General features: G+C 39.1%; 1 protein-coding gene across 2 annotated transcripts; it reads left to right on the forward strand.

Moving 5' to 3' along the window:
• The first annotated feature begins 207 nt into the window (after nt 1-207).
• On the forward strand, nt 208-27,798 carry med23 (mediator complex subunit 23). Of its 2 annotated transcripts, XM_084737226.1 has the most exons (31): nt 208-370; nt 1,528-1,559; nt 2,110-2,197; nt 2,292-2,416; nt 2,697-2,808; nt 3,668-3,766; nt 3,914-4,015; nt 4,135-4,204; nt 5,301-5,413; nt 5,502-5,597; nt 7,334-7,351; nt 13,579-13,785; nt 14,276-14,419; nt 14,566-14,711; nt 14,887-15,132; nt 16,869-17,011; nt 17,977-18,151; nt 18,318-18,481; nt 19,422-19,546; nt 19,668-19,873; nt 20,345-20,525; nt 20,612-20,782; nt 20,929-21,145; nt 21,294-21,403; nt 22,119-22,245; nt 22,640-22,805; nt 23,342-23,414; nt 23,515-23,729; nt 23,823-23,943; nt 24,909-25,040; nt 27,031-27,798. In XM_084737226.1, exons 1-31 carry the CDS (start codon nt 320-322, stop codon nt 27,274-27,276), a joined length of 4,221 nt encoding a protein of 1,406 aa, XP_084593352.1. In that variant the 5' UTR covers nt 208-319; the 3' UTR covers nt 27,277-27,798. The 2 variants fall into 2 exon arrangements, with proteins under 2 accessions (XP_084593352.1, XP_084593353.1); XM_084737227.1 differs by lacking the exon at nt 7,334-7,351.

Here is a 27,798-nt window from a genome sequence, read left to right on the forward strand (position 1 = left end):
AACATTATACAAGGGTTCAAAACTTCGTATCAATCCTGAATAAAAAAAAAAATAGATTAGGCGTTCAAACACCAAATTTTGACTTCTCACACAGAAGGAGACGTTTTGGTCCACTAATGACAACGAGAAGCGGAACTGTGCAGCTCGCGTCTCTGTTGTGCCTCCGGATTGTTTTTACGGTTGCGCTTCTCTCGGCTCTTTCATTCCGGGTGCCTGTTAGCATGTATGTTGTTGATAGCATTATCTGGCGCTCAGTGCAAGTGGGAAACTGATTGATTTGTGTGATGGTTCGTTGAAAACGGACACATTTGATGCAAACATGGCGCTCTCGATGGAAACGCAGCTCCAGAGCATCTTTGAGGATGTTGTGGTAATTAACATCTTTATTTACTGGGTTCAAAGCTAACATTAGTTAGCATTTCAGATAACGTCAGTCATTTCCATTACACAGTCACTCATGAACCGACTATTGTTTTGAAAATAAATGAATATTTCCATATGGCTAGACAAAGTTTGTTTCTAAACAAACTTATAGTTAGCATTACAGCTAACTATAAATATAACGGCGAAGATTGTGACGTTTTCGTCTCTAACGTCACGTTAGCATTTCAAAATAATGGCAGGGTTTTGACTTAATGCATTGTGTCCTTAACATCAGTTACTTAAATTCATCTACCTTAAACTACCACAATGAGTTTTTTAACTGGTTATGAAACAGTCTCAAGTCATCAGTGATGCTTTTATATTACCTATGTCTGTATAGTTATCAATGCCAGCATAAAATTAGATAGAATTAGATTGGGTGCATTTTCCCAGGCAAAGTTACAATGAGCAGGACGTTAGCCAGTTAAAAATAAGCAAGAGAACATTTTTCTTTGGATAAGTTTTGACGTTATATTTTGCTGGTATTACGGTGGAAACATTACCACTTTTTGTCTAAAGGGGCTTTCAAAATCAGCAAAGTTCTTATTATCATCTATCGCAATGTGTAACTTGCACATTCACCTTTATAATGTGATAATGGAGTTCATTTTCAAGTTTGATACTGTGATTTTTCCTGGCAATGTTAACACAGTGTAAACCCACTCAGTCACATTATTAATGCTTTTAATTATTAATACTTTAATTGTAATGTTTCTTCAGATCTTAAAAAAAAAATGCATTTGCTAGTTGACAGTGAAAAGCATTGAGCGAGGGAATAGAACTAGATAAAGGAATCAGAATCCCCCCCCCTACAGCTATGTTTGAGTGTCACTCATTGCACAGCACCTGCACTCAAACCCTTGATCTGGCAGGAATTCACTCTGCTGAAGTGTCCCTGAGCAAGCTGCTCCAATCTGTATAAGCACCTGGTGTTGTTTTGTAGCATATTCTGACCTCTGACCTCTGTGTGTACTGCAACAGAGCAGAGAATTGTTAATATTGAGATTACTATTATTAGGCTGTTAGACGAAACTGCTGAAGAGAGATAAAGAATTGAGACAGTTTATGTTTATGTTTTCTCCATGTTTATCTTTTTTTCCTCAGAAAACTGAGATGATAGAAGAGGCCTTTGCTGGGTAAGATGGCCCAAACACACACTCACACATCCTGTTGTTTTGTTCTTATGTAGATAAAACAGGTCTGACCTATTATAGATTTGTCATACACTCCATCTATAGCCCTATTCACACAAGATTAATATTACCAAGGGATCTAATGTGATTTAGAAAATGCTCCCCCACGCCCGTGTGTTGTGCAGCACTTTTGCATGGCATATATTATGTTTGTATTTAACTGAAATTATTGATATTATTCCTCTGGATATGATGTCAAGACTTTGTGTAACATTGTTGTTTCAGAAGCGGAGCATCTATTCTTTAGCAGTTACATTAATGATATAGTTTGAGTTGTTTTGCCCACCCTCTACATGTGTTTACAAGCTTAAATACACATTTGAAGCTCATTTTGATCAAGTAACTGATTAAAGTCACAGACAGTTATTAGAAATTACTACAGATCACCAGGTAATACTAGTCCTGTGCATATAAGGCTTAAGACAGCAATAATATGTTAAAATGTACCTTGTAAAATGAAATGCTGTTTGCGATAACAACAAATGTGTTTTAGGATGTTTATGGACACTCCAGAGGATGAGAGGACTAAACTGATCAGCTGTCTTGGAGCCTTCAGACAGTACTGGGGAACACTGCCGCAGGTTTTTAATCACACAGAGACAGATTGACACTCACACATGAAGAGTAATCGGCTTGATGTGTTTTTTTTTTAACTGCCTCCATGTCTTTATGCAGGAGTCTCATGAACAATGTGTACAGTGGATAGTGAGGTTTATACACAGCCAGCACAGTCCCAAAAGGATCTCCTTCCTCTACGACTGTCTAGCAATGGCTGTGGAGACCAGTTTGTTACCGCCCAGGTACACACACACACACACACACACACACACACACACACACACACACACACACTTACATGTACAAAAGGCATTAATTTATCACTCTCAGATGTAGGTTTTAGGTATAATTAGAGCAGATGAATAATCCTAATGGTTTATGATAATTCCATAATTGAAAGTATTACTTTTCATTTATGTGATATATTAATCTTTGCATTTAATTAATCTCTTGGCACTACTATCTATCATGTCTGTTTTTTTGTCTTAATCATTTATCTAATGAATCTCTGTGTGTCTGCAGGATGGTGTGTGTAGCTCTGATCAGCTCAGACAGTTTGGAGTGGGAAAGGACTCAGTTGTGGGCGTTAACTTTCAAACTGATTCGCAAGATCATTGGAGGGGTCGACTACAAGGTCTCACACCGACACACAAGCACAGCTAATCATTCATTAATCAGTCATTGTTTGTGCAGTTTGAAGTATTGCACCAGAAAAGCTTGATGGAAATGAATTACACTATTAAACTTTTTTGACAATCGACTAATTGTTAAAGTAATTTTTCATACAAAAGTGTCAGAAAAAGGCTCTTTTTAGCCTCTCAAATATGGAGATTTCCTGCTTTTTTCTGTTTATTATTTTATTTTCTGTTATTATCTTTGTGTTCATTGGTATTTGATAACTGCTAATAAATGAACCAATTTATACAGGGGCAAGTGAAAATTGATTTTGGGTAAGTGAAAAACAAAACAATGTTGAGCACTGTACTTTTGCAATGGCATAATGGTTTTCTGACTGGAGAAGTGGCACCACCTACTGCTTATCTCAGTGAACCACCACCAACCACTGTCATGATGGTAGTGAATGGAAACAAGTATTCGTTTGGATTGTCTTTTGTTGATTTACTTGAAATTTGATTCAGTTTGATTCAAATTTGCCATTTGGACGGAAACACAGCTGAAGATAAGAAGCTCTTAAATTATAAGTATTATTGTATTTTCTGATCAGTTTCCTTTTTGTCTTTGTTAGAACATCATCCTCTTCTTTGATTTTCAGTGGGTTTTTTTTTTTCATTTTAATCATTTTCTGTCCTGAAAGCATCTAATGCTTGACTTGTTTCAAGCTGATCTCGAGGTTCCATTTTGATATCCAAAATTTTCAGGCTTTGTGGAAAATGTCTAGTCCAATTTTTCAACAGCTGTTGAAGTTGAAATCTTTTATCACTGTATATTTTTTCACGTGCGTGTGTGCATGCGTGTGTGCGTGTGTGTTGTAGGGTGTTCGAGACCTGTTGAAAGCTGTACTGGATAAAATTCAAACCATTCCCACCACAGTCAGCTCAGCTATCGTCCAACAGCTTCTGGCTGCCAGAGAGGTATTTTTTGTTTTGTTTATTGTTGTTCAGTTGTTAAGTGTTTTTATTTGTGATTACTTTATATTTTTCACTATCGTTGCCTGTATAAGTAAATATCTGTAAGCAGACCAAATTGTCATTTTCATTTTCACTCTGTGTGTTTTCCAGGTGGTCGAGTATATCCTGGACAGGAATGCTTGCCTGCTCCCAGCCTACTTTTCTATCACAGAAATCAGAAAACTGTATCCAGAGGGACAGCTCTCTCATTGGGTAAGTGTGGGTTTCTTGTGTGTGTGTGCTGCTATGTTGTGTGTATTGAACAAATCTTTCTGTTATATCTTTTCTTCTAACCATCCCTTTTTTCTCTCTGTCTTTTTCCTTGTTTGTAGATCCTTGGTAGTTTGATATCAGACTTTGTGGACAGTTTCAGACCCACAGCCAGAATCAACTCCATCTGTGGTAAGAGATGCATAAACAACAACCAACTTACACAATATTGATCAAAAAGATATGAAGTTTTCAGAGTTTTATTGTTCTCTGGAGTTCCTGTTTTTGGCAAAACACATCTCTTCACTTTGCTGAAGGTTTAATGAAGTACATTCCTTTTTTTAAACCAAAATATAAGCTAAAGGGGAAAATGAAAATGTGATCTGAAGGGGTAAAACAGTAAAACATTTTAAACTATAAATACACAAATATAAATTTAGGCAGTTTCTACTGCTTAGGTTCCTAAAGTGGTGGTCACAATCCCAGCTACACCTCGCCAAAGCTTCCCAGGGTATCACAATTTGAGACCTTGTTGATTTTAAGGGGTGTAAGAAAACTTTTTTTTAAGTATACAGCCCTGTTTTTCAGCATTCCCTTTATTTCTGTGAAGAAAACCAAATGGAATTGTTATTTCTGAAGCTTAGATTATTATTTGAGAACCTATTATTTTTATTTGAGAACTGTGACAAATCTCACAGGATAGGGCCTGATAAGACCTGAACACAAGCTGTGTTGACACTGCATTCAGTCTCTGCTAAACAGCCTCATCCTGCATTAGAAAAGTATGCTATTAAAACAACCAAAGAGCTAATAGAACAACGGCCAAGCATTAGGGAGACAAAAACATTGGATTTGTCAAAAAAGAAGCCTATTAAGTATGTATGATTGTTAAAAAATAAAGAAAATGCACAATACGGACAGATTATTTTATAAAAGGTTTCTAAAAATATCAGGAAACCTTAACTCTGATCTATATTCTCAGGAAATAATCTGATTAAATTTCATCTTTCCTTCCTGCAGTTCTTATGTTTGCTCTTACAGTTAATTGTTCTCTACTGTAATTGTCTTACATTGAATATGAAATATACATAAAATAGTCAGTTAGTCAGTGATAGAAAAGGGTTCCCTTAAGGGAAAAGGTTGGGAATCACTGATCTATTGAGCTCTCTGTGGCTAACTCAGCACTTTCACATATGCAACGTTACATACCACAGATTTATGGGGTGCATACTTATGTAAAGTATATAATGCAATGTGCAAAGTCGATAATGCAAATGTGTGTCCACAGGTCGATGCAGCTTGTTACCAGTGGTGAACAACAGTGGGGCCATTTGTAATTCCTGGAAATTAGATCCCACTACTCTCCGCTTCCCACTGATAGGCCAGCTGCCATTTGACAAGGTAATATATTAACTTATATTCACTACACGAGCATTTACACAAACACATACACAAAAGCATAAATTGTTGTTTTTTTTTTGTGATGTAGGACCTGTTCGAGCCACAGACGGGCTTGCTGCGCTATGTGTTAGAACAGCCATATTCCAGAGAAATGGTGTGCAACATGTTAGGACTCAACAAACAGGTATGACAGTCTCTTCTTCTGCTTTTTCTCATTTGCTTCTGTACCAGGCATTCCACCTGCTCTCACTTCTCCTGTCCCTTTGACTCTCTCCTTTCTTATTAATTTTTGCCGCCCCACTCTCTCTGCTCCCTACCTTTTCCTGCCATTACTCTCTCCTCTGTTCGTGTCTCCTCTCTGCTGCTCCTCGTCGATTGTCTTTTTTTTCATATTAACTTGTTCCTCTACCTCATCCTGTCCATGTCTCAGTTTGTCCTCTTTGTTATTCTGCTCTCGCTGTTTTAGTTCATCTTTACTTGCTCCTTTCCTGCACAGTTCTCTCTTTGATAACGTTTTATTTGAAGGGATGTGCATACAACTATCATTACACTGTCATAACCATGTCATGACAAAGAAGAAATCTTTATGAATATTTATGACTGTTGTCATTAAGTGTCATTCGGTCAGTTATGTGAATTTTAATGCAAAGTTGACATTGTTTGAGATATCGTTGTTCTGACAACTTTACATTAATCAATACAACACATCCTGTTAGTGTCTTTGTTATTACAGCTTGACTGTATCAGACTTAAAGAAACAGTTGAGGTTTATGTGTTAACATTACATTACACTGTCATATGTGGTTGGTTTTGACTCTGGCTGTCATGAGATAATCCTTGATGCTGGACTGTCATTAAACTAGTCTTATGATATTTAATTACATCTTTATGACAAGTCAGATTGCTACCACTTTAGTTTAAGTCTAAGAAATTATTATTATCATTATTATTATCATTGTTATTATTATTATTATTATTATTATTATTATTATTAGTAGTAGTAGTAGTAGTAGTAGTAGTAGTATCATCATCATGACACTGTTACAAAAGTATTTGATAGTGGAGGAAAACAAAATGAAATCTTTATAACAAGTTCAAAATTTACTTCATGTCAAGGTAAATATTTATAACACACTTATAATGGTGCCATGGCCATTAATGTCATGTTAAAACATAAGTTTGATTATGTCAAGTTGTCATGAGACTGGCAAGTCATACTGTCTTAGTCAATGTAAGGTTCTTATAACATGGACACCTTAAATAATGTCAACTTTGCATTAAAAATGACATAATTGACTGAATGACACCTAATGACAACTGATAAAACATTCTGCTTCATGTTCATGACAGGTGTCATGACATGACAGTGTAATGACAGTCTTATCCACACGCCTTCAAATAAAAGTTTGCCCTTTCTTTTTTAATTTCTTATTTCTGCCCCCCCCCCACGTTTTTCCTCTTTCAACATCCCTGTCTTCCCTTGTTGCCCTGGTAACACAGCTATATAATACCATATGGAAAGCAAGCTGATGCTGTGAGCTTGACCCATAATGCACCGGTGTTAGTTTTCCCTGTTGGGTTCATGCAGTTTCAACTCAGCCCAGCTCACTGAGCACCACAGATGCAGTATGACCACCAGCTCTTATTGTGTGTACACAGTTTGTTGCTACACTGGCCAGAGCTCTGATTAACCCAGAATCCCGCTTGTCTGTTTGAATTGGCTGAGTTGATGCTAACTGTTCTGAACGGACAGCGAACAACCTAGCTCCTTAGTCACCACTTTCTCTCTCTCTGTCTCTGCTTTTTTCCCCCCTCTCTGTTTCTTTCTCCTTCTTTCTTTGTTTCTCCCTCTTCTTCTCTCTTTTTTTGTCCTCTGGTTGTGTGTTGTGTTTGTCTGTCTCTCTGCCATGCGCTCTCTAGACTCTGAACATTGCCCAGGTATGTCGTTGTTCCTCCTCCTGGTCGCCCGACCTTCCAACTAACCAGCCCATGGGACGCTTAGCTTTTTAGGCACGCTGATGTCATAGAAATGGGAAACTGGATAAAAGAAAAGAAAAGAAAACTTGAGATGGAGTAAAGACAAATGCTACAGAGCTTGAGATGGTCACAGCAGGGGTTCATAGAGATATATTTAGTAGACAGAGACAGACGTGGTCAAATAAATACTGAGCAGGTAAACAGACAAGCAGGTAAATGGAGTATGATGGACAGGCAGGCTGTTTACGGATCATTAACCATGGATAATTTGTTCAGTTAACAGTAGAGTGTGCAAATAAACAGTTTCCTTTCATGTTTTCAGTCAGTTTGCTTCACATACTACCTTATTCTTCCTTTCAGTACAGCAGAGTAAGTGCAGTAGCAATAACATGTATTGATTGAAGCCACAGGTGGCCAATATTTTCTGTTAATGTTCAATATCTTTATATTAGACTATATTCTAAATATTACATAAAAAGTTATCCCAAACAAAATCCTGCCCCATTATAATAGTGCAGTCTTTTTTAAATAAATGAAGATAAGCCATTAGTCATTACTAACTGGTCACCACTAATACCCATAATGAGGGAGTAGTCAGCCCTCAACTTCAGACCAGCATCACATCATCAAGTGCAGAGGCTGCGGCCCCTGTGGGGCAAGATTATTGTTTTTACATAACGACAGAAACGCAAAAAGTTGTTGTGTATTAGGCTGTAAAACAGATAATTATCCAAATCCATCATGTTCTTCTTCCTTCCTGGCAAAGAGAGGGACCTCAAGAGAAGAACAGTAACAAAATATATGCCTCTAGAAAACAAATCTTTATTAGTGTTCATTATTGATGATAGAAAATATAAATTTGCTTGTGTCACTGAAATTATACCAAATAAGAAACCAATAACTGTTTTAATAATCAAAGCTGTTACAATGAGAATTGAGGGACATAAAATACATGAATATTTACTCCCAGTGTGGTAAATAGCTAAATCTTATGTTAATGTCTAATGCACATTGTTCACACTGTTCTTATGCATATTTGCGGTGCTGTTGTCAGTGCCTAATTTCCATACATCGATCATCAGATTTTATTTTGCAACCTCGATTTGTCCTTAATTAAACTGATCAAACTGATATCGACCAGACTGAGAGAATTAGATTTTCTACCCACCAGAAAACACTGTTTTTAGTAGCAGCTGTTATATTCAGTCAGTAGTTCTAGTGAACAAGCTCACATGGAGTATTTCTGATTTTATACCCTGCTGTTGACATTTCAAGTCCTGCTGCACTGCATGTGTGAATGTAGTCTGGTCCTTGCCTGTTGTTAGCGAGGTCCTCTCGTGTCTGACCTTTATGCTGCTTTCTGTTGTGCTGACCTGGGCAAAACTACTCAATTTTGACTAAATAGTAGTCTTAACTTGTACAGCGATATAGTTTGATAGCTTTGCAAATGAAGCATAGTGGCAGAGAACTTGTCAGGCTACCACAAGCAGCAGAACTGAACAAGTGAACTGCAACAGCCAGTATAGCAGGAAGTCTACAGGTCAATATATCAGTATCACTGTATTTATTTTCAGGTTGACATTGTCACTTGGTGGCTCTTAATGATTTTCTGTTTGTCATGTCTTCTGCTTTCAGTGTTAAACTAACATTTGATGCTGCAGTACATTAGTAATTCTTATTCCTTTGCAACTTGTGCCATCCAGTCCAATAATTGCATTTGCAAAAATGATAATTGTTTCTTAAGTTGGTGGCTTGTAATTTGTAATATTCATGCTCTGCTAACTTCACTTTTCATTCCTCTATAAAGTTAATCATTGTTCATAGTCCCTCCAGGTTAGAGATGGAGTGATGTTTTTGCAATTACAAAGTTCCAAGCTCGGACAGCAGCGTACAGATTTAAACTGCATGAGCACAGGCAGCTTCAGAAATAGAAGACATGGCAAAGTGTGGATTGCTCCTGAAGTTTATCTTTTCTTTTTTCTTTTTTGATCAGTGTTTTGCCCAGGTTTGCTGAGTGATTCTGATTGGCTGTCTCACTGGATCTCTGACCTGTGTTGTGTGATGTTTGCTGGTTTATGATGCGCGTGTTTGATGACTTCTTTTTTTTTCACCTCCAGTTTGTTAGTGTTGCATCGTAATTATTGATCAGTGGTACTGATGCACAACAAACTGCAGGCAACCATTATTGTAAACAACAAATGCATTAAAATGTTACATTTTAGGGATATTTTCACATATGGCGGAGGTACATAATTCAGTAATAAGTTAAATCAATCTTGATTCCACAGAAATGGTGACTGAAAGCAGCATTTCAAGCCATGATGCTCAGTCACCTCTTTAGCAAACAATCTTACACTTGGTACAGTTTCAGGTTTTCTTGGGATTTTGTTTATTTTCAGCTGTTCAGACTGAAATCAACATTTCACCCACCCACCCACGCTCAAAACTAAATCCAAGGTTTTGCAGTGACTCATGATGTTTGACCTGGATGATCGAGTCATTGAGTGTTGCCACTTGAAAAAGATAACATTTAACTCTTAGACCAATGTATATTCTTTATATTTAGTCTGAAATGCTGAAATTAACTGTCAGTGGCAGATAAATGTCATGCTTACTTGTTGAACAATTACTGACCAGCAGTGTTTACCGGTGATGGATTGATACTCTTTTTTGGAAAGATGTGGGTTGAGATACAGTTACATTGTTTTCCAATTTATTGCGATAAAAATTACCTTAAAATGTTTTCACTCTAGAAACACATGAGTATGACATTGGTTGAGTTGTTGGCAGGTACAAACTTCAATGCCAAAAAAGTTGGGGCACTGTGTAAATCGTTAATAAAAACCAAGTGCAATAATTTTTGAAATAATTTTTGACTTGTATTCAGTTGATTACAGAACAAAGACAAGATATTTCATGTTCAAACTGATAAATATTATTGTTTTTTGTAAATATACACTGATTCTGAATTTGATGCCTGCAAAAAATTGGGACAGGGGCATCACAAGACTGGGAAAACTGGGTTTTGGAAAACAGGTTATTTGGTAACAGGTAATAATATCATTATGGGGGGTGGGGTCCTCAAAAGGTTCAGTCATTCACATACAAGGATGGGATGAAGGTCACCCAAGCTCATCTGAGAGGAAAAGTCCACATTGTGTCTTCCATTCTTCCACGGTAAAGAGGAAAAGGTCCATCCAGATTGTTATCTGCCCTAAAGTTAAAAAGTCAGCATCTGTGATGGTATGGGGGTGCATTAGTACCCATGGCATCATGGGTAACTGTCACATCTTTGAAGGCACCATTAATGCTGAAAGATACATACAAGTTTTAGAGCAACATATGCTGCCATCCAGACAATGTGTTTTTCAGGGACGTCCCTGCTTATTTGACGAAGCCAAGACACATTCTGCACATGTCACAACAGTGTTGCTTTGTAGTAACAGAGTTCAGGTACCAGACTGACCTGCCTGCAGGTCGGACGTGTCCCCCATTGAAAGTGTGTGGTGCATTATAAAGCACAAAATAACAGAGACCCCGGACCGTTGAGTACTTGAAGTCGTATATCAAGCAAGATTGAGAAAGACTTTTGCTTTCAAAACTTTAACAGTTGGTGTCCTCAGTTCGCAAACACTGACTGAGTGTTGTTAGGAGAAGAGGTGATGTATCACAGTGTTAAACACGCCTCTGTCCCAACATTTTTTGTAACAAGTTGCAGGCATCAAATTCAGAATGAGTGTGTATTTAAAAAAAAAAATCAGTTTGAACATCAAACAGTTTGTGTTTGTACTATATTCAGTTGAAAATTGGTCAAAAAATGCAAATAATTGCATTATGTTTTTATTGACATTTTACATAGAAACCCATCTTTTTTGAATTAAGGTTGGTATGTTTCTAGGTAGATCGCCCAGCCAGTGGTATAGTGTGACTGTTTCTAGGTTTGGGATGTAACAAGGTCAGCCTTTGGGCTGATTTCTTTGAACAGTAGACAGAACATATGCCCGTGGATCCTTCTTTCTTTCTCTCTCTTTTTCTTTGTCTTTCCTCTTGCCTTCTCTTTTTCTCTGTGAGCATGTGTGTGTGCCTGTGTGTGTTTGGTGGCAGAGGAAGAGAAGTGACGGTCAGCCTTGCAGCTCCTCTTCTTCTTCCCAATCAAACCACCTCCCCAGCTTCCCAAACCCGTTAGCCTGCATGTAGGAACGCGTTGCACCGTTTGGTTTGGTTTGTTGTTCAGTGCTGTGCTGTGCTGTTCTGTGTCATATTGTTTTGCTCTGTGCTGTGCTGTGCTGTTCTTTGCTATGTTGTGTGAAAAAAGTGGGATCCACACTCCTCCTGCTCTGTCACCGATGGGTGAAGTTAGGAAAATGTCAGTGTTAGTAGTTTTATATTTCCAAATATTTGAAAAATACTAGCAGTGTCTTGTTTTTATTGCCCAACACTGTCATCCACATGATTTTGTCAGCCTGCCTTCCCAGACATTTTTCTGACTGTCTCTTGGTTCCCTTACCTTCTTCCCTCTTGCCTCCTCTTTTCCATCAAAAGTCCCTTATATATCATATGGAAGACTCAACATGGCTGGTGTAGACAGCCCAGTGATATATTATGTAGGCCAAGATCTACGTATAAATTTCTACATATATGATAATTAACAAGGCATCTGCTGAGCTCTATTTTTTGCAAATGTTACAATAAATTTGTTCCATTGTTTTAATTATGTTTAATTTCTTTATTTATAAGGAAAATAAAGTGCTGCAGGGATTCCCTCCACAAAAGTTTTTTTTTTTTTAATTGGATTTTGGATTAGTACAGAAAATAAGATCAGTGGTAAGCACATTTTTTTCATCAAGATAATCATAAAAAATGAACACCACTTTTGTGATATAAGCATACATGCAGTTCCAGAAAAACAAACTACACCACAGTTGCATGACTTCAGCGTCACCGTCACTAAGTGACAACCTCTATTGTCTCATTCAGCCAGTTCTTACCAACAGTGTTTCTATGACACATAAAAGTGTCAAATTCCACAAATGAAGTATTTACTGTTGTATTTTATGACATAGGACAAAACGCTACGATCTCATTTGTGTTTACTACAGGCTTTATTTCAGGCATTTAACCAAAACCCATTAAAAAAAACACTGTCTCAAAATAGGATGTTATTAATTAATGACAAATCAATTAATCACCATTAAGAATTTAATGGATTAAAATATATTAATCAATAATTAATCAATAGTCTAGAAATGGCTGCAATTGTGTCTCATTTGACTTTGTTTTGTTAGGCTGTGCCATTTGTTGAATAAGGAAACTTAAACTAAAAAAAGAGAAACAAATGAGAAGAAAAAAACGTGTTTTGTACCTTATTAATGTTTTAATTTAATTAATCTGTTGTTAACACTTTCAACTACCTGTTCAGGAAAATGCACAAAATTTGCAGCCTCTCTTCAAAGAGAGGGAACTGGAGGTGCAAAACTGCTAAAGTTTTTTAGGACTCATTCCTGCAACACTCTGTGCATAATGAGTGCTGGTGTTAGCCAGCCAGAAAATTATTTACCTACAGTCCTTTGGCAGGATATTCATTACTTATCTGGATTAGCTTGTGAGTTCAGTGCTAATCGACTGCCATATCTTGAGTCTCAAATATCATATCTACCCCCAAGCATATAAGCCTTCTTTTGGTTCACTCACTTCATGTAAAAACTTAATGCAACCTTTGGTTAACTCTGTCTAAATTACAATGAGGCAAATTACCAGAGCTATGTGGACACTAAAGTTTAGCACCTGTTCCTACATATTAACAAAACAGAAAAATTACCTTTGGAGGATTTGAAGATAAAAGTAAATGTAGAAAAGGAGACAGAGGAATTTTGAACCCGCTGACAGAGGCAGGAAGGAGATGCAGTCCTGCATGCAAGGGATGGGAGAAGGTTTACAAGCCAATTTCTAACAATTGTTGGAGCATCAATTAACATAAAAATGTGAATGCGAAGTATTTTAATGATAATCTTCTTCTCATTCTCTCCCTCCCTCTGTCTTTCTTCTCCCGTCCTTTCCCTCTGTCACACGTTTCCCTCACCCCTTCTCTTTCTCTGTCCTTGACGTCTTTCCCTCCCTTTCTCTGTTTAACTTCTCTTTCCTGTCCACTATTTTCTTTATCCTCTAACACTCCCCTCCTCCCCTACCAGCATAAACAGCGTTGCCCGGTGCTCGAGGAGCAGCTGGTGGACCTTGTGGTGTACGCCATGGAGCGGTCCGAGACCGAGGAACACTTCGACGCTGATATCGGAGGAACCAGCCAGTTGCTGTGGCAGCACCTCTCCTCCCAGCTCATCTTCTTTGTGTTGTTTCAGTTTGCGAGCTTCCCACACATGGTGCTGTCGTTACATCAGAAGGTAAGAGGAGGGAGCCAGCAGAAGAAAGAGTTACAAATTTCCTCAGATAATGGATCTTTTGATTTTGATTTGATTTGGTTTACAGGCAATATTGCTAAATATGGTTTTTAGATACAACATATCAGACTTTGGTGAACTGTGAAAACATTCATACTTTATTTCTCCCTCACAATGTAGTGTTCAGAAATCTAGAAGGCTGAATCATGAACAATCATTAAAGTTAAAAAGTACACCCCAAAAAAGAAATTCTATCACAGAAAACAACGGCTGAAAGGCAGCAGAGGCAGAAACATGTTTATCAAAAACAAATTGCGGGGATCCATTAAAAAAACAGTTTGTAATGCCAATGCTAGATCTCAAAGTGTATGTGTGTGGGAAATGTAGTTATAAACTAAATGAGCAAAATTTACAAAGCAAATACAAATCTGGGTGTATGAATTATAAAAGTAGTATCATCTGATGTGACCCTTGTTGCTCTCTCTCTCTCTAGCTTGCAGGTAGAGGCCTCATTAAAGGGAGAGACCATCTCATGTGGGTGTTGCTGCAGTTCATATCAGGAAGCATTCAGAAGAACGCCTTGGCTGACTTCCTGCCTGTCATGAAGCTCTTTGACCTGCTTTACCCAGAAAAAGAGGTTCACATCTGCCAAGAAATTATTTAAATTTGCTATCATTATTACTAGTGCCCCATTTTCTATCATTATTTCTTGTCTTTTGTACTGTATATTTGACTATTCATTGACAGCATCAGATTTATCATATTTTTTTTCTCCCACTCCAGTGTATTCCAGTTCCAGACATCAACAAGCCCCAGTCAACCCATTCCTTTGCCATGACATGCATCTGGATCCACCTGAACCGCAAAGCTCAGAACGACAACTCCAAACTACAGATTCCCATACCACACTCTCTGAAACTACACCATGAGTATGTATCTTTAAAGTCTTGGAACCTGAAATATGTATTGTAGGTCAAAAATAAACACTTCAGAGCTGTGTACATCCACATGTGCATGCTTCTAAATAAGTGTACACTGAAATACTGCACCTAGTTAATAGTAAAGTAAAACTATTGTGCTTTTCTCCCTCCCGCCATCTGTTAGGTTTCTCCAACAGTCGCTGCGTAACAAGACTCTGGGCATGTCCGACTACAAGATCGCTCTGCTGTGTAACGCCTACAGCACGAACTCAGAGTGCTTCACTCTGCCGATGGGCGTCCTGGTAGAAACTATCTATGGAAACGGAACCATGAGGATCAACCTACCTGGCACCAACTGTGTGGCATCAGGATCTGTCACCCCGCTGCCCATGAACCTGCTGGATTCACTCACAGTGCACGCAAAAATGAGGTAAAGGAAAGCAAAGGATATGCAGATGAACTCATGGAAAATTTGTTTAAGAAATAATATATAGATCAGGGGTCCCCAACTGGCGGTCCGAGTCCGGACCCACACGCCGTCCTATATGGACCTGGACCTATAACCAATAAATTATTAAGATATTTTAATTATTATTATTTATGATTATTTAATTTATTTTATCTTGACGGGACGCTTCTATTTTAACTGGCGCAACTTTTCTAGTCTTTCCGCCGCTGGTTTAGCTGATCAGGAAACGCACAGACCAACTGCAGAGAAGCTGCGTGTGGAGGAGACTGTTGTTAATGACGGAGTTTATTACAACAGTCGAAACTAACGTGATGGTTAATGACATCGACACCAACCAGATGCACTTATAAAATTAAACAACTGTACAAGGAGGCCTATACGTAAAACAGGAGAGTCTGTGTTTGTGTGTGAGAAACATTCAGACCTTCTCACAGCAGAGTGAACAGGAGAGGGAGGAGAGGAGGGCAGACTGATCACCAATCAATTACTGATACCGTCGTCCTCTCGGACTGATTAAAAAAATAAAAATGCCAAAATTGGTGACAAACCAAACCTGGATGTCCACACAAATAAAGTCTTTGTGTGAAACACTGCAGAGTGTAACATCGTGCTGTTTACAGACAGTCTGCTGTCTGTAGTTTGACAGAGAGACAGAGAGGGTCGTGTCTAGAAGGGAACCTTAGATCCGCGAAAGATCGCACGAGTTTGATTATTTTAGTAGAAATAACGGACACAAATCTCGCGAGAGTTACCTTACCAAATAAAGAATTACCTTCTAGACACGACCGAAAAAAGGTGCGCCACTCCAAAAATAGAAAACCATGTGGTGGTACCGATGTTTTTAATGTGGCAGCCACCATAAATAAAACACTATTCACTGATCTCACTTATTTAGGTATTTTTTCATTGTGGTATTTGTGTTTTTACTTAATTACAATTTAAATATTTTGCATGTTATTGTTTCCTTTTTTGAAAAATCAACATTTTTATTGCTTGTGTTGTACTTTAATGGTATTCTTATGGGTATTTTTTGATGACTAAATACAGACCTGCAAACTCATAAGAGGAGAAAAAGGCGGCATGTTGGTAAACCAGTCCCCGGTCCTCTGTCCTCTGTCCCCTGTCCTCTGGGGGTCTGGGAGCGTCTGTCCTGCTCCAGAAGTAAAAATGTTGTGATTTTAACATGTTAACAAAACATTCTGGTGACTGTTTCAGTTAAAAGAGTTAGTTCCATCTTCTATTTGTGGTTTCTGCAAACATTACTACCTTTACTTTTAGCAAAAGCAAAAGTAATGTAATAGGAAAAAATGCAGAACATGCAATATTTCTTATCTGATTACTCGATTAATCGTCAGAATAATCGATATATTTTGCTTTAATTTTACTGGTCCGGCCCACTTGAGATCAAATTGGGCTGTATGTGGCTCCTGAACCAAAATGAATTTGACACCCCTGATGTAGACGTTGATACAACTACTACACTACTTCAGTATATATCACTCTAAATCATAACACAAGTTAGGCATTATGATGTTCTGGACCTTTGCTTTAGGAAATTTTCTCTAACTGGACCTCTTTGAATTTTAGTTGAATACCCCGGATATAGATGATATTAAGAAGGATAGACTGTTGATTATAGATTTGTACTTAAACAGCATTTAACTGTCTCTTTAACCTCTCTGTCTGCCTGCCTCCAGTCTGATCCACAGCATTGCCACACGGGTAATAAAGCTGGCTCATGCCAAATCCAGCAACGCCCTTGCCCCGGCACTGGTGGAAACATACAGCAGGCTGTTAGTCTATATGGAGATCGAGTCACTGGGCATCAAAGGATTCATCAGTAAGTTATAGAAACATTTAAGTTTGAAGCACAAGGTATAATTTGTATACCTCGTTTCAGTATTATATCATTATACACTCAGAAACATAGGTTTCACACAAAGAAGTGCAGATTACCAGTTAGTCTGAGGACGGGAAAGCAAGGAGAAGAACTGATTTACCACAGTCTCTTATTTAGACAGTGTACATTTAGGTGTCATAGCTTTAACATGTGTAAAACAGGCTAACAGATGTTTAGTCACTGAATTTAATATAAAACCAAACTTACGTGGCCTCTCTAAAGCTGTGCTCCAGCTACAATCTGTGAGAAAAAATTCAAAATCTAAAAGCCTGTAATGTTATTTACTATAAGCAAGTGAAAACAAGCTGGTCATGCCCCCAGTTTGGAAAAGTTGAGGGAAATACCAGCACAGAAGCTAAGCAAGCTAAGGTCCACCTACAAGTCTATCAGTTTACGTATACACTATATTTAAAATATTTTCATTACTTTCCTTTGCCGTCAGACAGCCTTGTCTGGGAAACTATGATATCAGTATTTTAACCTTGCAGAACACAGGAGTTGCCAGAGTATCTAGGTCGACTGTCACTGACTGTCGGTAATGCACTGATTATCAAGAAGTGCCTCATACAGCCACACCTCAAATAATCCAATCTATCCTTTAGATAGACCTCAGTTATCAGCTTTCTAATGCTTCACCTTGCATAATTATCATTGGGAGTATGATTGAGAAACAAAAAAAAAAATCCAATCCCATGTTTATGATTGATCTGATACGTTTTCAGAATATATAACTCCATGTTATAACTTGTCCAGCATCTCCTCGCCCAATTTGTATTCTGCCATCACTGCTCGTCCACTGGGTTGCATTTTGAGCAGATTGACTGAGAACATTTGTGTTGAACCTAATATGTCTCTGCGGGGCAGCAAACACATGTTGAATAATGTGACTCTCTCCGTCTGTGCAGGCCAGTTGCTGCCTAATGTGTTTAAGTCTCATGCGTGGGGAATCCTTCACACGTTGCTGGAGATGTTCAGCTACAGGATGCACCACATCCAGCCACACTACAGAGTACAGCTGCTGAGTCATCTGCACAGTCTGGCTGCTGTACCCCAGACCAACCAGAACCAGCTGCATCTCTGGTAATGTGGATGCACACAGTCACATGTATTAGTAAGCTGTTGTATAACACTGCGCACGTGTCGTTTTTATTATTGTGTCCACCTCCTCTGAAGGAAATTAAAAACGGAGAAAGAAATCAGCAGGATGATAATGGTCTGTCTTGCTGTCTTCGTGTCTCTTCCTCAGTGTTGAGAGCACAGCTCTGCGGTTGATCACAGCCTTGGGGAGTTCGGAGGTGCAGCCCCAGTTCACACGTTTCCTCAACGACCCCAAGACGGTTCTGTCAGCAGAGTCTGAGGAGCTGAACCGAGCTTTGATCCTCACCCTGGCCAGAGCCACACATGTTACTGGTACCACTCACTCTGGATTTACCTCTTTAGATCTTCCTTCACTTAAGGTCTTAGTTGTTCCCTCTATGTTACTATCCAGCTTGTTTTTTGGTTTCTTTTATTCCTTTCTCATTTATTTCTGCCACTTGTAAATTCAACTATTATACTTTTTTCAGTGGTTTTGTGTCAAACAGACTAATGGGGACAACAATTTTTGAAACTGAGCCAATATTGAGGGACAGTACTGAAGCCATCAGGCTGCAATGTAATCATTATAGGCAGTTGTGAACCATCAAAGTTCACTAAAAGTGCTTGTTTTTGCCATTGTGTCTCACAGCATTATGGAAAGGATCCCTACAGAGATAAACCTTTTAGTAAAAGAGGAAGAACTCTGCTTCTCTGATGTCCGAACTTCCTCTTGGATGTAACGCTGTGAATTAAGTGTTTATTTCAACCAAACCACAAGAGCTGGTGATTGTTGTAACAGTAGAAAAACAAACCACGGTGCTTTTCCTGAGTTTAATTGTTTCTGTCGAATCTGAATGATGTGTTATTGCGATGATAAAATGACTGTTTCTGTAAATGGACTCTGGTGAGTTTGTCATGAGCTATAAACTGGATGTTTCTGATTAAAGAAAAAATTTCTCACTCTTTAACAATAAAGTCTGTCTGTCTAGAGATCCTTTCCATAATGTGTGCCAGACACTTATCAGTCCAAGCCTGTCAGTGGCAAAGCAAGTACTTTCAGTAGATGTATTTGACATGGTGAAATTGCCCCCAGAGATAAGGTTGAAGCCAGCGGCTGATGGCTACAGCCATCTCGCTCAATAAATATAAAAATGCGTTGTCCCTGTTAGGCACTTGGACACAAAAACATGGAAAATAGGATTCAGGTTGGAAAAATACCGAAGTTACCCTTCAGTTCTATATTTTTTAAGTTGCCTACTTTGTGTCTCTGTAGATTTCTTCACAGGGTCTGACTCGATCCATGGGACTTGGTGCAAAGACATACTGCAGACCATCATGAACTTCACGCCTCATAACTGGGCCTCGCACACACTGTCCTGCTTCCCTGCTCCTCTACAGGTGCACTATGGTCACTGAGTGACACTGACAAATTCAAATATCATTTAATTTTTTGTCTAAAATCACATGTACTCATCCTCTTGTATCAACCCCCACCCCCCCACCCCCCCGTCTCTCACAGGCATTCTTCAAACAGAACAACGTTCCTCAGGAGTCTCGATTCAACCTGAAGAAGAACGTGGAAGAGGAGTACAGGAAGTGGAAGTCCATGGCCAATGAGAATGACATCATTACCCACTTCTCCATGCAGGGCTCGCCACCGCTGTTCCTCTGTCTGCTGTGGAAGATGCTGCTGGAGACGGACCACATCAACCAGATTGGCTTCAGGTTTGGTGACATCTTTCTATTTACTTCATCTCATAATTATGACTCACCATGAAGATTTTTTTTGTTACTTGTGGAAATGGGCACCCATACGTCATACAAATTGTGCCTATAAAAACTTTTTCATGTGTTATCTTTGAATACCAGTGAAAGTAATTAGGTTTGATGTTTGATGTTTGATGATATTTTTTAATGTTAAATTAAAAAAACAATCTCCATGAACTGTCCTACAAATTTATTTTTTCATGTTGCATTCAGTGTCCCCGACATAGAGCAGAGTGTGTTTAGGTGAAGCATGTGGTAATGATGCATCTCACCACTGATGTTCTGGCATTTTACATTTACACTAATTGGCCTGAAGTGGGAATGTTCTTAAGTCTCATAATAACATCTGTGGCTAATTGGTCCAGAGGGAGCACACATTGTGTTTGTGGGATGATGAGCAAACTGGAGCCTGATTGTTGTGTCCCTCAGGGTTTTGGAGCGTATCGGGGCTCGTGCACTGGTGGCTCACGTGCGAACATTTGCGGACTTCCTCGTCTACGAGTTCTCGACGTCAGCTGGCGGACAGCAACTCAACAAGTGCATCGAAATACTGAACGACATGGTGTGGAAATACAACATCGTCACCCTGGACAGACTCATCCTGTGTCTGGTGAGGACAAACTTGTGTGCAGAGAAATACATCTCCTGCACAATAAGATCTATGTGGTTCATGTGTCTTTTCTCTTAATTTTCCAGGCGATGCGAAGCCATGAGGGCAACGAAGCTCAGGTTTGTTACTTCATTATCCAGCTGCTGCTGCTGAAGCCCAACGACTTCAGGAACCGAGTCAATGATTTTGTGAAGGAGAATGCTCCTGAGCACTGGCTGCAGAGTGACTGGCACAACAAGCACATGAGCTACCACAAGGTAACAAAAACTCAATCACATCTCCACCACAGGACATCCATCAGATACAGAGAACACCTCAGTTTAAAACAGTAAAATGAAAATAGAAACCGAGGTCTGCAGATACAATATTTGGTAGATTTTAATGCCTGTTGTTCCTTTACCAGAAATACCCAGAGAAGCTGTACTTTGAGGGCCTTGCAGACCAAGTCAACCCCCCCATGCAGCTCCAGCCTCAGTACCTGCCCATCTACTTCGGCAACGTTTGCCTGCGCTTCCTGCCCGTCTTCGACATCGTCATCCACCGCTTCCTGGAGCTTCTTCCCGTCTCCAAGTCTCTGGAAACGCTGCTTGATCATCTGGGAGGCTTGTATAAGTTCCACGGTGAGTGAGAAGGATGGCGTGGAAGAAAGAGGGAGCAGGTTTAGAATGAGAAATAGAGGAAGAAGGGTCATCTCCTGGGATGTGAATGAAATGTGAAGGCCATTATTTGTGCTCACTGACGTGTGTTTACTGCTCTGTTTGTGTTTAGACCGCCCAGTCACTTACCTGTACAACACGCTTCACTACTATGAGCGACATCTGAGAGACAGAACCAACCTGAAGAGAAAACTGGTGCATGCTATCATGTCTTCACTGAAGGTAGGCAGACTGACATGAGAAACACAAAAACCAACATCCATAGAAGATTTTTGTTTCATCTTAAAACTGGAAAAATTGCAGATTAATTATTAGGGACATTAGGGACCATATGAGATGAATAAATCCCCGCCTTGTTAGTAATGCCACCATTTCTGCTATGCTTCTGCACAGTCACCATATCGGAACGTTCTGCTGGTAAAGAAATGAGAGATGCAGACTTTATGACAAAATCAACCCTGACTCGCTTAATTTTGAATTGATTTTCATGATTGTTAGAGACCTGAAAAACTGAATATGATACTGGTTATTTGTTGGAATAAAATTTTTATAACTTGGGAGTGATCTAATCTGCTCTGTGACAAAACATTAACTGCAGTCTGGTTGCATGTAATGTTCTAAACAAATAACAAAATGTTCAAAATAAATTACAGTGTTTAAATTGAGGAGTTTGGGCTTGTCGTCCCGTTTATTGTTTCCTTATGAAGTTTATACAATTAGGTGAACCCAGGATTCTTGGTTATGATACCATTACACCATCACACTGTTCTATATACAGTATTACTATACAAAAGATTTTATTCAAAACTTGGCTAATCTCTGCTGGTTGCATCGGGCAGTTGTGGCGGCATTGCAGGAGGTGCTTCACCATCTGCAGCCTGACAGGGATCTGTGCTCGTCTTGTAATACAGTGTTTCTTTTGTTTGTATTGTAACAGGACAACCGTACACCAGGTTGGTGCCTCAGTGAAACCTATCTGAAGTTTGGCATGAACCCGCGAGAGGACAACGTGTGGAACCCTGATGACACCTACTACTGCAAGCTGATTGGACGCCTGGTGGACAATATCCTGTATTAATCACCCTGTGTTGGCAGATGGATCTATCACTGCTGTCTCTAACTGACTTTGATACTGGCCAATAAAAAGTCACAGGCCTTTAGGGTATCTGAATAATACATTTATTTTACTGCCAACACTTCTTGTCTCCCTTAATGCCTCTTTGCTTTAAGGGCAGATTGTAATTACTTTTACATCTGTTGTTACTTTAAGGTTGTTTTGTTGCAGCCAGTGTAGTTATTATAACAGAGAGGAGTTATTGAAAACAAGATTGAAGTGTCTCATGGTGGGTATTTGAGTATAAACATGTAATTAAAATGGAGACAAATGGCACATTCATGGCCCTTTTGAACCTCGTCTCCTCCTTCAGTGTCCTTAAGCCGTCCTTAACTCTGTCTCACCCATGGCTGGTAAGTCACCAGGTCCCTTCCCCAACTGTGACTGGAGGTTCAACGAGTTCCCCAACCCTGCGGCCCACGCTCTGCACGTCACCTGTGTGGAGCTGATGGCCTTGGCTGTGCCCGGAAAAGATGTCGGCAACGCTCTGCTCAACGTTGTGTTGAAGAGGTACGATTGACAAACACTGAGTCCTCTTTAGACAGTCAAATAGTTCAAAATAATCCCCCTCAATCATCACCCACAACCCACCAGAAGTGCATGGCGGTGCCTGTATCTGCTGAGACCCCACCCTTCAACTGGATCTTTTTATTTTCCCATTGCTTTACTGTACTGATTATACCTTTAAAGAAAAGTCCATAATGTCCACTGTCAGTGGCAGTTTCAGAGGACATCCTTTGACGGTACGTTGGTCCCGGGAGATATTACATTGCAGCACAATTTTGGTGGTGCTCGCTGCAGCGGACTTCAAAAATTGTTGTTCCAATTAGTCACTTAGACACAAAATCACAGGAAAATTTGGTTCAGGTTGAAAAATACTGAAGTTACCCTCCAATTCTCTGATCGATTGATCATTTTTGTCATGATAAAGATGACTGAGCATTTTGGGAGTATTGTGTTTTTAATCATATTTTTGGATGTGTGTACTGGTGATGTAAGAGTTTGAATTATTGATGAGTCAGACCATGTTTTCTTTCACCTTTTAGCCAACCTCTGGTTCCCAGAGAGAACATCACGGCTTGGATGAATGCCATCGGGCTCGTGATAACTGCACTTCCTGTAAGAAAAACAGTCGCAAAAGATCATCACAGGCCGTCACTGTTTCATGAATTCGCATCGAGTTTGTTCACTGTTAACACCTCCACCTCTTCCCTTCCAGGAGCCATACTGGATCGTTCTCCATGACCGCATCGTGTCTGTAATCAGCTCTCCGGCACTGACGTCAGAAACGGAGTGGGCGGGTTATCCTTTCGCCTTGCTGGACTTCACAGCCTGCCACCAGAGCTACAGCGAAATGAACTGCAGTTATGTGCTAGCATTAGCGCACGCCGTCTGGCACCACTCCTCCATCGGACAGCTGTCTCTGATTCCCAAGTAAGAAAATTGTCTTCGGGTTCAGTCTTATTACTTGTTTGTCTCGCTCTTCATGTACTTATCACATGTTATTGTAAATCTGTGTCTCTTTAGGTTCCTGTCAGAGACACTGAAGCCCGTCGTCCAGACAGAGTTCCAGTTGCTCTATGTGTATCACCTGGTGGGGCCGTTCTTGCAGCGCTTCCAGCAGGAGAGGACGCGATGCATGTTGGAGGTACACAAAAGTTTTACCAGATAATTAGATGATAAATGCAACAAAATTATGCACAATAATATTCTCATCACTTTAGGTTTAAATTGTTTGTTTTAAGCTTTATATTTACAGGGTTTGTACACAGTCTTGAAAGTTTTGAAAATGCTTATTTTGAACATTTTCCATTCATTTATTGTGGAGCACGATCAAAATATCAATTGGACAATATGGGGCTGATATGGGCGTTTCACAGATATATCAGTATCAGTATGTATGTTTTTTGATGTACAGATGAGAAAACCTTTTCTTACAGAATAGAAGAAGATGCTGGTGGTGATTTAGATTTAGCACAGTGGGGACAAGAGGAGCTCCCTGGCAGGAGTAAATGTTTGATGTCTCTTTAGTTATTTATTTTATTTTAATTTTCTTGGTTGTTGTTATTTTTCTCTCAGTATTAGTATTATTATTTTCTCACTATTCATTTCTAGAATTGGTTGACAGTGTATATATTTAATTATTTAACACGTTAAAGACTTTTCAAAAGAAACCAACCTTCTTAGTACCTTTGCATTGTCGTATTGGTGCGAAATCGGTGCACAATCCACATAGAAAAGGTTTATTTTCATTCCAGCTCAAACATTTACTATATCGACCACCATGTCAGTAATCTGTGAATTCCTCCCCCCCTAAAATCAGTATCTGTATCAGTCTCAAAAATCCCATATCGGTTAGGCTTTAATTTATTTGCCTCCTTGCATCAAAACTAATATGAAGAGCTGGTAAAATAAACAAAGTGACAGTGCACATTGATTGAATATAAAAGAATTCTCACAGTGCATTCATAATAAAAAATTATCTGTGATGATGAAGGCTTCAAGAGTCTGGACATTTTTACTTTAGGTACCTTGAAAGTGCCTGAAGTTTTCTCTTAAAAAGCTGTACACACCCTGTGTTTACTTGTTTATCCCAACGTTTGTCGATTTCAGATTTGCGTGGCCTTCTATGAGATGCTGCAAGTGGTGGACCAACACTGCCAACATCTCAGCTACATGGACCCAATCTGTGACTTCCTCTATCACATCAAATACATGTACACTGGAGACAGTGTGAAGGACCAGGTGAGGCTTTTACCAAAACGGAAAATTACCCACAAACCTTTTTAAAGGGACAATTCACCCCAAAATCAAAAATACATAAATTGTCCTCTGGCTTGCAGTACTGTTTATCCATGTGTGAGTTACACAGTTTTGTTCTTAAAGATGTATTCTGTATTCTCTCCAGTATAATAGGACTAAATGGCACTCGGCTTGTGGTGCCCAAAGCACCAAAAACATACATTTTTACTCAAGATAATCTGCACACCTTTCATGTAAGAACTGATTTCGTTCTGCAGTAGATTCTGTGCACCCTGGTCATAATTTATTGGCGCGCGTGACAAGTAATTAGGTAAAGTAACTAAAAATCCTCCATAAATGTATAATTTTTCTGCAGTGGACTGGACAGAGACGAGCATTGCATTGCATTCATAATGGTCTATAAAAAGTCTTAAATGTAACTTGTAACCAGCAGAAACCTGCATGCATGATTTGAAAGCTTTTTTTAAACTACAGTAGACAGTAGCAGGATGACACAACAAAATTACAAGCTGAGGAAAAACTAAAAATGGAGACGTACGGAAACCTTTGTCACCCAGACATCAAGTGAGATGACGTCTTTGAACCCGCAGCTCCTCAGGAGACAGATTTCTGTTTTCGCTTTCCATTTTTAGTTTGATTCTGTCACCTCCTGCGCAGCCAGACAACTCCCCACCGGTGTCCAGACCTGACACCAGAGTTAATTAGAGGAGACGAAACTGTAGCTCCACTTTTGCCCGAGGCTCAGACAAGTGTACTTAAATTGACTTTTCAAGTAATTAATTTGATAGACAAAACCACCATTATTAAACACAGAGAGTAATCCTAACACGAGCCGTATGTGTCATATTTTGGCTGCTGTTGTTCAAAACAACTGGTGTTACATAAATTAATGTGATGCGTGTTCACCCAGTAACTACACTGTACCGAAATTACTCTACACCTTCAGAAAACCCAAAACAGAATCATGTTGTTTTGCCTAAACTCATTCGGTCTCTTTCTCTCCGTTACTTTTACTCTTTGTTAGCAATATAGTGCTGTGCAGATCCGTGTAGTCAAGTTTGTTCTTTGTTCATCCTGTCCAAAATAGAGAGCCTAGCTCAGCTGACTCATTCAAAAATAAACTCAGAACACGTCTACAGTATTTGCACCAGCCTTCAACCTCACTTAGTTTTCCCTGTGTATTAAACTACAGTCATCCAGCTTAACTACAGTTTAGCGTGTCCATGGTTACATATATGTATCATAGCACATTGTTATACATGTGTGTCATTTGATCTATATCCAGGTATACATGTACAGGAGTTTGTGCATATTGTGTAAGCCCGAGCAATACTATCGGCCGATATCGGCTTATCGCAGCTATATCGGGCTATATTGGTATCAGTATGTTGTCTGTAAAATTTAAAAAAAAACTGACATTATGCAGATTGTATTTATTGTTGTATTGTTGTTTTTGTCAGTGTGACTGAAGAGTTTTTGTTGTTGTGACTTAATTGTTTATTGAACATGTTTTCTTAAGTTCAACTGAATTAATATCAAGTTTATTTGACAGGAAAAGTTTTTTTGAATCAACAAACTAACCTCAACTTGTCTTTTAAAAATTTTCAAACATAAAATTTTGAAGCAGCTTGGACACTAACATTTTTTTTTAAGTTAAAACGTATTTATTTTTAGTTTATTTTTACAATGTAACTGCCAGTATGTCAATATCATGGATTTTTTTTACTCCTTAATATCAGGCAGTCTGGCCCTAATATTGTGTATTGTTGTATTTTACCTTAATTCTTAAATATTTTCAAAAAATATTTATTCAGAAATATTTTGTGGTTTATCTTGCTGTCCTGTATATTTACATATTTTGCTAATGTTGTCCATTATTGTTTTATTTTATGTACAGCCCTTTGTAATACTGGGCTGTAATGAACTTTAACTTGACTCTCATGCATCTCCATCTTTCTGTTTCTGTCTCCAGGTGGAGAAAATCATCATGACTTTGCGTCCGGCTATGAAGCTGCGGCTTCGCTTCATCACACGCAGCAGCATGATCGAGACTTCGTCGTCAGCCGCTGCCACCGCCGCCGCCGCCGCTGCTGCCGCCTCTGCTTCCTCCTCAGCTGCCTCCTCCTCTGCCACCCCTCAGCCCTCCACCTCCTCGCTGTCATCATCCTCTACCGCTGCCTCGCCCTCCTCCACACAGCACTCACACACACCGATGTAGGTGGCCTTGGTAAACATAAGCATACCGGTACAATCATGACTTTCAGACACAAAACCACATCACAGACTGAAATATTTTGAGTTTTTGAAACGTTTTTGCCAGCAGTTGTTCTACCTGACAAGAACTCTGCAGAGCTGAATGTTTGCCCTGAGACTGAATCTTGTTCATCAGTGCATTAAAAAAAAAAAGTCCTGTTCCCAAATCTCAATTTATTGCTAAGTCATGTATCTGGAATGAACTGCTCTCATCCTGTTGCAGATTTTCTAGGTAGTCTCTTAATCACTCTAGGACAGAGTGACGCTATCTTTCATCTTTAGGCTTCTCTGAAATGAAGAATCTTGACAGATATTTCTCAAACTTTACAATAATGTGCAGCTGTCTGTATCTGCTGCATTCAGGAGAGTCGCATAGACTCAGCATTTCTTGTTACTATCATGGCATCTTTTTTTATTTCTCTGTTTGTAGTCATTTTTTATATTGTACATTATTATTACGTCATTAAAAAGGATTTTGGTAATCTGG

This window comes from Lutjanus erythropterus, chromosome 15 (assembly GCF_056507025.1).
Source record: "Lutjanus erythropterus isolate fLutEry1 chromosome 15, fLutEry1.hap2, whole genome shotgun sequence".
NCBI lineage: Eukaryota > Metazoa > Chordata > Actinopteri > Lutjaniformes > Lutjanidae > Lutjanus > Lutjanus erythropterus.